The 10,417-nt window shown below is 52.5% G+C and overlaps 1 protein-coding gene across 1 annotated transcript; it reads right to left on the minus strand.

Annotated features, from left to right (window-relative positions):
* Positions 1 to 5,817: 5,817 nt before the first annotated feature.
* Positions 5,818 to 9,982, minus strand: LOC117855021 (uncharacterized). Its single transcript, XM_034737296.2, has 3 exons — positions 8,205 to 9,982; positions 6,558 to 7,627; positions 5,818 to 6,436 (listed from the first exon to the last, which is right to left on the minus strand). Exons 1-3 carry the CDS (start codon positions 9,382 to 9,384, stop codon positions 6,104 to 6,106), a joined length of 2,583 nt encoding a protein of 860 aa, XP_034593187.1. The 5' UTR covers positions 9,385 to 9,982; the 3' UTR covers positions 5,818 to 6,103.
* Between the last annotated feature and the right edge of the window lie 435 nt (positions 9,983 to 10,417).

Consider the following 10,417-nt stretch of genomic DNA (forward strand, 5'->3'; position numbering starts at 1 on the left):
CAAATCGGCTAGGTGTTCCTCGTGGCTTTTGGACTTGACCACGACGTCGTCGATGTAGATCTCCACCAGGAGGCCGATGAGTTTGTGAAAAATATAGTTCATGGCCCTCTGATATGTAGCACCAGCATTTTTCAACCCGAAAGTCATTACCACCCACTCGAACAGACCGAGATGGCCTGGACATCTGAAAGCCGTTTTGGGTATATCCTCTTCGGCCATAAGTATTTGATTGTATCCGGCGTTCCCATCCATGAAGCTAATAATTTTGTGCCCTGCGGCGGCGGCGATCAGTACATCGGCCGTAGGCATGGGGTAGCCGTCCATCGGTGTAGCCTGATTAAGATTTCTGAAATCGACGCAAACGCGCAACTTCCCGTTCTTCTTATACACCGGTACGATATTGGAAATCCACTCGGCATAACGACATTGCCGAATAAATTTTGCTTCAATTAGCCGAGTTATTTCGGCTTTTATGTCCGGTAAAATTTTAGGATTGCATCGTCGTGCGGGTTGTTGGTACGGCCGATACCCTGGTTTTATGGGTAGCCGATGTTCAACAATAGATCGATCTAATCCGGGCATCTCGTGATACTCCCACGCAAAACAATCCTTGAATTCTCTTAATAAATTTGTCAATTTACACTTGTACTCTGGATCTAAATTTGCACTAATGAAAGTCGGCCTTGGTTTGGTCCCGTCACCTAAATCTACCATCTCTAAAGAATCGGCCGACGTGAATCCGTGTCCCAGCTTCCCGTCTTCTCTGGCGGACTGATCCATTTATTGCGCTTCTTCGGAGCCGACTGCTCGGATCGGCTGTAGGCCAAAATCGGTGACCTTCAGGAAATCGGTTTCCCACACCCTACCTGATATGCATCTGACAGTCTCGCAGCTCCAGTATTGTGCGTCGGCTGCTGCGATGCTGTACGCGGAGTCGGCTTTGACCACTTCGATGTTATCGCCGATCCATTGTACAAGGCATTGATGCATAGTTGATGGGATGCAGCAGTTTGCGTGTATCCAGTCTCGACCAAGAAGCATATTATAGGACCCTTTGCCGTTAATGACGAAAAATGTGGTAGGAAGGGTCTTACTGCCGATGGTGAGGTCGACGCAGAGGGCACCGCGAGCGTTTGACACCTTGCCTTCGAAGTCCTTGAGCATCATGTCCGTCCTGGTCAGGTCGTCGTCGCTTTTTCCCAGCTTTCGGAGTACGGCGTATGGCATGATGTTGACGGCGGCTCCCCCGTCGACCATCAATTTAGTGAGGGGGCGACCGTCAACATGCCCTTTAAGGAACAATGCCTTCATATGTTGTCGTTCGTCATCTTCGGGCTTTTCGAACGTGGCCATCATCGGTTCTAAAGCCAACCTTGCTGTTTGTTCCTCTATCGCCGACACATCCTGTTGATCGGCGGGGGTCATGAACTCCATCGGCAATATGAAAACCATACCGATTTCAGCTGCCGATTCGTCACCCGCCGACTCGTCGTTGCCTTTGTCGTTTCGTTTGGGGCGCCACATCCGAGGCCTTTCTTGCTTTTCGTCCATCGTGCCCTCTTCTTCTTGCTGTTCCCATTGGCGGAGGCGTTGAATTCTCCGTTTTTGTGATTTGGTTAAGCCATCGGGGCACCATCTGGGGTTTACTGGCCTCCCTTCTCTCCCGGCGCGTTCCCATTCTGGTTCGCGTCCTAACGGGTTCTCGTCTGTTACCCGCGCATCGGCCATGTCTTCGAGCCGGCTGTGAACGCTGGCTTTGCTACTTGATTGATCGCGGTGATCAGTCCTGCCCCCCTGCCTATTATGGCCTCTTCCTTCTGACCGATCATATTGGTCGCTTCTGCCCCCCAGCCGATCACGCATGGAAGGGCGTTGATCATCTGAACTTCGCCGATTTCTGCTGATCGGTTCTGGCCTTCCGTCTCTAGAGCGCGATCTTGTGAACGGCCGATTGTTTCGATAGGGGCCGTTGCACTCTGGGCACGTATCAGCTGATGGAAGTCTGAGGTTATTTTCCCAACAGTGGATGAAGAATGGGCATCTCCAATGTTCCTCGTGCCGACGTATTGCTTCCTCTCGGGACCTTGATCGTTCATGTTGGCGCTGGTATTTTTGGAGCAGGAACTGGGAGGTAATGCGTGGTCCTTCTGGCTCATCGTCATTGGCCTCCATCCGTCGCTTCCCCTTGATGTCTTCAGACGTGACTTGATTCCTGGGGTCGACAGCGCCACTCTTTTTTGCCGATTCGGATGTCAGCACCTTCGTTTGGAGGGGATTCTTACCCGTATCCACCATGTTGGTAGGGAACGGATGTTGATCAATCTTCATTGGTTTGGCCGGTTTTGCCGGCACTTCAAACTTGAGTCTGCCCTGTTCAATGGCCGACTGTATTTGTTGTCTGAAGATTTTGCACTCATTGGTATCATGCGACGTGGCGTTGTGCCATTTGCAATACTTCATCTTCTTCAACTGCTCGGCAGAGGGGATCGTGTGGTAAGGTGAGAGTTTAATCTGTCCTTCCTGGAGTAGAAGGTCAAATATTTTGTCAGCTTTAGTGGTATCGAAACCGAATGCTTCCGGCTCTTTTTTGCCGAATGGGCATGATATTGGCCTCTTTCCCTTAATCCACTCTGCAAGTCCGATTTCGGCGTCTTCTTCGTCCTCTATTTCTTCCAGGAATGCTACTTTCTTTTGGAAATTCCTCCTTGGGTCAAATGGACGCACTTCTTGTCCGGACAATCGGTGGACAATCTGGCTTAGGCTCTCGAACTCTTGCGACGCATATTTCTCCTTTATGTGTGGCAGTAGGCCTTGGAAGGCTATATCGGCCAACTGTGCATCAGTTAGAGCCAAGGAGTAGCACTTGTTTCTGATTTCCCGAAACCTCTGTATGTACGAGGGTATCGGTTCATCGCTTCGTTGTCGGAGGCTAGTCAGATCAGATAGCTTCATTTCGTGGACTCCAGCATAAAAGTACTTGTGAAATTGCTTTTCTAGATCGGCCCATGTGATAATCGAGTTTGGTGGTAAAGTGGTGAACCATTGGAAAGCCGATCCAGACAAAGATGACGAGAACAACCGTACCCGCAGGGCATCTTGCGTAGCTGCTTCGCCGCATTGGATGATGAATCTATTCACATGTTCTACGGTAGAAGTATCATCCATTCCAGAAAATTTAGTGAAATCCGGAACTTTGTACCGATGGGGAAACGGCAACAAGTCATATGTAGACGGGTATGGTGTCCTGTAGGTATAAGTTTGAACCTTCGGCTTCAAGCCGAATTGCTCTTGCATCACTTCCGCGATTTGCGCCGCCCAATCTGGTTGTTGCTGGGGAATAACTGGCGGCGGAATCGGCACCTGTTGATAGATCGGAGCTTGAATGAAAGGGGATTGGTGAAACGGTGGTATCTGAGTATAAGCCGGTGGTGTAGTAAAGGACGGCTGCTTGTAGGCGCCGCTCGTTTCATCATATAGCATGAGCTCTGACGTCTTGTTGATCTCCGGAGCGATAGGCTGGTATGGTGGTACGATCGGCCGAGTGGCCGTTTGGGAAGGTGTCTGGAACAGAGGATTTCCTTGGCTGACCGATTGAGTCAAACCGGTCGTGTTTAAGGGTGCCCCCCAGGGTAAAGGGATGACTGGAGGGAGTGGTGCAGTGGACGGCTGGACGGAGCCGTATCCCAAAGGAGTTGACGACGTAGAGGCACCGATTCCTCCGTATCCCAAAGGAGTTGACGACGTAGAGGCACCGATCCCTCCAACGGAGGATTGGATCGGCTGAGAAGCCTGATAAGCCTGATTTGGTGGAATCGGCTGAAAATACGTAGGCCCCCTGTATCCCTGAGGTATACCCCCGGCGAAGGAGTTGACAACAGCATTGTGTACCATGTTTGAAAGTACCGAGGATTGGTTGATGAAGGCGTGATGAAGAGATTGCTGAATCATATCGGACATCTTGTCCGAATCTTCTGAAATCGTGATCTGGCGAGGAGTAGTGAAAGGAGATTTTTTAACAGTTTCCCCGCTCCTGGAACGACTGAAGGATTTCAAGCAGGTCTTCCGGACTTGCTCCAAATACTGATTCAGATCTTCCCTTTGGTCGTCCTTTAGATCTGCTTCCGTCACTTCGATGACGTTATCTTCGGAGATGTCAGCAGCTTTCGACATGACGGCGGTTGTAATGGTCCCACTGGGCGTGCCAAAAGTGTGTTGGCGCTAGAAATCGGTCTAGCGGCCGACACACGACCCGGGAGAATCTGCTTAGCTCCTGTTCGGGTGAATGCCCTGGTGCGGTTCGCGCGGCGTGCCAGCCAATCTGACCTGTTGATTGGCAAGGAAGAACACGTGTCAAATTCAGTAACCACGATCGGCTAAGTTTCCGATCGAGAAAGCTAATCGGCAGATCGGCCGATTTACTGTGGTAAAGAAATCGGCTACAAGATAGCGCGATCCTTATAGCCTTGTAGACAGAAAAATACTAAAGCAATCGGTACAGAGCTTATGAAAATGGTACTAGGAAAAGATCTAATCGGCAACGAACGGATCTAACGACAGAAGGTAATAAAAGCCGATACTACCGATTCCTAGCAGGATAACTGGTGATAAAAGCTAGAAAAACAGGTAAAAACCTATGAATCTAGTTGATATCGATAACTGGTGAATAAATCTAAACGAAACAACAGCGATGCGCCGGAAGTTAAAGCTTAGATATTACTCGATAAGCGGAACTTACAGAATCGGCCGGAGATCAAGATGATGCAGCCCTGCCAACCCGCACGAACTCGTGAGAAGAAAAAAAAACGATGGCGAAGTCGCCTGCTTGAAAGTAGTACGAAGAGTAAAGTAACTTGTTGTATTGATTAATTGATTGTTTTTTGATTGATTTACAAAGGTAGCTATTTATAGCCCCGCACAAATAATCTTTCTTAACCGAGTAGAACTCTATCTCTAATTTAAACAGAAAACAAATATCTACAAACACAAACCGTGTTAAACTAACTACCCCACGCTTCGTGGGCTGAACTCCACCTTATCTTTCCACCTAACCAAGCCCATACAGGCCCACTTTAGTCCTCCTTCCTGATCGGCCGATTTCTTATCAGCAAAGGGCTGCCGATTGGGAACCTGAAGCGAAGTAAAAGCCACTTGACCGATTCCACACTGTAGCACCTTTTGACCGATTCCCATCTGTATTCCTTCGATTTCTTTCCTCTTTGACGCCGATTCTACTGATGACGAAATCCGGCGTCAACATATTCGATCGAGGATAAAATGTCAAGCAGCCATAGACCTTCATATTTATAGGGTGGGGAGGTCTTGACCCTTGGAGAGCTCAAATAAATCATGAAATGTACTTAAAACCATAGCTCTTTTGTACTCCCTCCATTCCAAATTATAAGTCATTCCAAGAATCTTGGAGAGTCAAAGCATCTCAAGTTTGACCAAAATTATAGAGAAAATTATAAAGATTTATGACATCAAATAGGTATACTATGAAAATATAATTGATGAAGAATCTAATGACACTTAGTTGACACCATAAATGTTATTATATTATCATATAGATTTGGTCAAACTTGAGATACTTTGACTCTCCAAGATTCTTGAGATTCTTGGAATGACTTATAATTTGGGATGGAGGGAGTATATTTTTGTAGCCATGGTCTCTGATAATTAATATGGAGCTTACAAAAAGAGTCTCTAATTAGTGAGAATGAGATTCATATCGTAGCCCGATTTTCACGATCATTGATATGTACTGCAGCAAACTTCACTCTTTCTGGAAGACCAACGTGCTGCTGGTGGTGCCATTAGTTCACTGCAAATTAAACCTTGCTTCACCATTAATTCAAGATTAAGCATGTCCCTTGTTAAGTCATCATGGATCAAGTCGCGAACACAGAGAGCAACAGCCAAGCTGTATCAGTACGGATCCAACGTGGGGGGCTCCTACCCTCATGGATCCCGTAGAGCCCCAAAACCCCACTTACAAATTTTAGACATATATGAGGAGGAGGAAGAAGGGAAAGAGAGGAGGGAGGAAGAAGAAGAGAAAATTGAGCCCCCCTTGTTGTGTGAACCTGGATCCGCCCATATCAGGTCAGCGCGTGGTCCGGAGGATGCCATGGAAGGTGAGCGTGCCCTCGAGGTCCCCAATGATCCGCGCGATGCGCACCTCCAGCCCGCGTTGCACGTCCCTGAGCAGCGCCCCGGCCACGTCCATGAGCCTCTTCATGTCCGCGCCGTCCTCGCCGCCGCCGCGGCTGACGAGGCCCGGCGCGATCCTGGACTGCGTTTCCAGCAGCTTCTGCCCGGTGGCCACCATGAATCTCTGCAGCTGGAACGTCTCCTCCAGGAACTGCCCCAGCGCCGCGCTCTGCTCCGCCGACGTGCCGTGCCGCCGCTCCCGCCCCACGCTCCTCTTGCTCTCCTCCTGAAACAGCCACACAGAGGATTAATTTCTTATCATCAACACATGATCGCCGGTAATAAACTAATAATGCAGAAACAATTCTTGAGATGATGGAATGTGAATTCACGTTTATTTTCCGTACCATTCTTGCGCAGAGGTCGTCGATCTTGTCGTCGAGAGACTGGTAGCGCTTGACGTGCTTGCTCAGGAAGGACATCATCGTCTGGTACCTCGTCCTCGGATGCTGCCGGCTGCTGCAACTGGCTTCGCTCCCTGACGACCTCGTCGCGGCGGCGGCCTCCTCCTTGCCTTCCGCGGCCAGCTTCTCGAGCACCAGCAGCTGCTGCTTCAGCCGCTTGATCTTGTACGACACCGCCAGGGCGTGGATGTCCGTCTTCCACGCAGAGCTCTTCTGGCCAGGCGGCACGACCACGAGCGCGAGCTCCGATGTCGCCTCTTGCTCTTGGGAACTGCTCGTGCTGGCCTGCGCCTGCGCGTTGCCGGGGTCGGTGTAGACCTCCTTCTCCTCCTCGATCTCAGACCTGAATGACTGCCGGGGCGGGGCATCGTGTCGCTCGTGTTCCATCCACGTTGTCGCCGCCGCGGCGCACGCGAGATCCCGAACCGGAACGACATGCGCCTCTGTTGCTTCCAGATCGAACGCCTTCTCCTTGTCATCATCCGGGGAGATTAGCTCGTCCACCTTTGTCTCTGCACGATGATACTTGCTGACCTCATCAGTGCCCTCTTGATGCCGCGAGCTGCCGGATGACAGCTTGTCAGCTTCTCCTGAGGCTGTCCTTTGGATCTTCACCGGTGAGCATGGGATGCAGCGATCGTCGGCGTCGGCGTCCTGGCCACCGGCCGGCACGCAGATCTCCACCCCGAGTGCCTGTGCTTGGAGCGCCTCCAGCTGCTCCTTGAGAGCCCTGCTCTCGTTCTCCCTTTCCAGGAGCAGAGCCTCCAGCCCGGCGCCGTGCTTCTCCTGCTGCGCCAGCCGCGCCTCCAGCTCCTGGATCCGGCACCGGAGACGCGACTCCTCGACGTCCATGCTCACCGCGCGCCACCGGAACGCCTCCAGCTTCTCGTCCTTGAGCCGGAGTTGCTCGGTGAACGCCTCGATCTCCGCGGTGTGCCGGTGCTTCATCATGGCCGTGTACTTCTCCGTCTCCATCTGGAACCACTCCTGCAGGCCCTGGTACTCCTCCACGGCTGCAGGCCGTACAAATCAGAATAGCATAGTCAGAACTCTGGAACACTGCTGCTTGTTATGGCCTTGTTTAGTTCACCCCAAATCCCAACTTTGGCACTATGCAAAAAGAAGATTCACCATCACATCAAACTTACGGTACATGCATAGAGTACTGAATGTAGACGAAATCAAAAACTAATTGCACAGTTTTGTTGTACTTTGCGAAACGAATCTTTTGAGCCTAATTAGTCAATATTTGGACAATAATTCACAAATACAAACGAAATGCTACAGCGTCACTACAGTAATTTTGGCACACTAAAGTTGGGCAACTAAACAAGTTCTATCTCTAATGTCTGACTAGACCGTACAAATGAAGAAGCACACAGAAGTCAGAACTCTGAAACACTTATGTCTAACAAGTTTGGAAGACAGTCATGCTGTTTTTACTCAACAGAACATGTTAGAACACAACAAAAACAAACTTTTTTCAATTGAATCCTGTCCTGGCAGCATGTGCTGACCAGATCAGTAGTGAGGGAGTACCATTCAGTGAGCAGAAGCAAGCAGAGTACAAGACAGAGCAGGTGGACATACCGGGCTTGTCGTCGACGTGGCTGGCATAGCGGTCGACGCATTCAATGGTGGTTAGCTCCTTCGCCGGCGCCTGCCGGTGGTCCTTCTTGCCGTCGCCCTCGACGTGGTCCACGAAGAGTATCTTGGTGTCGAGATTGGCCGCGCGCGCCGCGGCGTCTGGGGCCAGCACCTTGTCGGAGCACCCGGACGGCGGCGGCGGGTCGGTCACGCACCGCGCCGACGACGACCTGGAGGAGCCCCGGCGGTGGCCGCGGGATTCCCACATCTTGCGCCACCGCTCGGCCTCGAGCTCCGCCTGCTTCCGCCTGGCCTTGCACATCTTCACCTCCCGCACCAGCATCTCCCTGTCCTCCATGTCGATCTTGGACTTCCGGAGCATCGCCGAGAGGATCTTGTCCTTGTGCTCCGCGTCCCGCCGCAGGCGCGCGGCCTCGGCGGAGAGGTCCGCCGCCGCGGAGGCCGCCTCGTCCCGGCGCTCCAGGGCCTCCCTGAGCTCGGCCTCCGCCGTGTCCGCGAGCCGCGCGGCGCGGGCCAGGTCCGCCTCCAGCTGCCGCTGCGCGGACGCGAGCTCCACGAACGCCACCTTGTGCTTCCGCACCTCCGCGGCGTGCTCCGCCGCCTCCTTCGCCGCGCGCTCCCGCAGCTCCTCCGCCGCCCGCTCCGCGGCGCGCAGCCGCTCCTCCGCGCCCTCCCTCCTCTGGATCTCCTGCTCCATAGCCCTGTCCTTGAGCGCCGCCGCGTCACGCTGCTCCTCCAGCTGCCGCCGCAGCTCCGCGGCCTCCTCCTCGCGCTTGGCCTCGCGCGCGCGCGCCGCGGCGACGACGGCGTTCACCTGCCGCCGCAGGGACTTGCGCTCGGTGAACCACCGTTGCTCGTGCGACGCGAAGATGCCGGCCACCTTCTCGTTGGCCTTGGCGTCCTCCGCCCGCCGGTGCCGGAGCTCCTCCAACTGGCGCTCCAGCGCGGCGAGCTTCTCCAGTAGCGCGAGCTCCCTGGCGCGCGACCACCGGCACCCCCGGCGCCTGGCGCCAAGATCGCACCCGCCGGCGATTCTCCCCTGCGCTCCTAGAGCGGCGAGGGCGCAAGAAAAACCGACGCAGTAGCCAGCGGCGCGGTGCATCGAAATGGCCGGCGAGGAGGACGACGCCGGAGCCAATGGCAGCGTGTAATCAGCCGCCATCACGCCGGTGGACTTCCCCACTGGTTCTTGGCTCGTACTTGGAGTGGAATTGAAGAAACGAATAGCTTCCTGTCCTGTCACTTATCTCACACGATGATTTGACTGCCTTAACGGCAGGAAACCGGCAGGGCCAAGAGTCTAGAGCGGCGAGGGCAATGGCGACCCGGTGGCGTCGCGGGAGGCATGATGGCGGCGGCGAGCGGGAAGGAGAGAGGGGGAAGCGACGCGAGCTGCAAAGTGGCAAGGATTGAATCAAGTGATGGGGCCTCCGGAAGAAAATTGCGTTGGCAGCGGCGGATGATTGAGTCGAGGGAAAGGCTGTCGCTGGTACGGAGGCGGTCAATGTGGGCGCTGGGATTCCAAATGGAGCGCAACGGCCAGCGCACAAAGGAATGTGAGATGAGCTCGATCGCTCGCTTTGCTTCTTTAGTGGACGACAGCACGGGGGACTGGCTGTAATACAGTAATAGAGTGGAACGCCTCTGTCGTCTAGTAAGACCGTCTTTTTTTTCTTCCCGGGAAAAAAATAACATTTTTATCTTCGTTTTGATTAGCTCCGCATCAACACATTAAGCAAGAGAGATTCTAAGTCCTCCTAAGCTCCTTCTAGACCCGCCACTGATCGATACTCCAAAATCCAAACCCGCCATGCAAATGTAGGAGGAGAGATTAACTGATATTTGACACATAATGCTAGCTCGGTCAGTGGAAAATGTCGAGGTGAAGATGCAATTTCACCAGCGCCTAGCCCTCGTCAACTCGGATGCATCATGTGTGAACGAATTCTTTATGTTTTCAAGGAAATTTGTCCTATCAATCATCTATATGCCTATTTTTCACTTCCGTTTGTTTCCGCCGCATCCATTCCTTGTACATTCAGCGGGAGAAAATACAGCGAGATTATTCGATAGCGTTTGGTTTGAGAGCGAGGTAGGATGGAATGGCTCCATCCTAAATTTCTAATTTTAGGATTGGAGTGATTTTATTTTCGTGTTTGGTTGGGAGAACGAAATGATTCGATTTTTTTATTTGG

This window comes from Setaria viridis, chromosome 5 (assembly GCF_005286985.2).
Source record: "Setaria viridis chromosome 5, Setaria_viridis_v4.0, whole genome shotgun sequence".
Taxonomy (NCBI): Eukaryota; Viridiplantae; Streptophyta; class Magnoliopsida; order Poales; family Poaceae; genus Setaria; species Setaria viridis.

What these genes read in the sequence shown, in the direction of transcription:
- LOC117855021 (XM_034737296.2), bottom strand. Translation starts at nt 9,384, where the DNA reads ATGGCGGCTGATTACACGCTGCCATTGGCTCCGGCGTCGTCCTCCTCG. An exon ending in CCACGTCGACGACAAGCCCG is followed by an intron (nt 7,628 to 8,204) that starts GTATGTCCACCT and finishes TACGGCCTGCAG; the next exon opens with CCGTGGAGGAGTACCAGGGC. An exon ending in ACGACCTCTGCGCAAGAATG is followed by an intron (nt 6,437 to 6,557) that starts GTACGGAAAATA and finishes TGGCTGTTTCAG; the next exon opens with GAGGAGAGCAAGAGGAGCGT.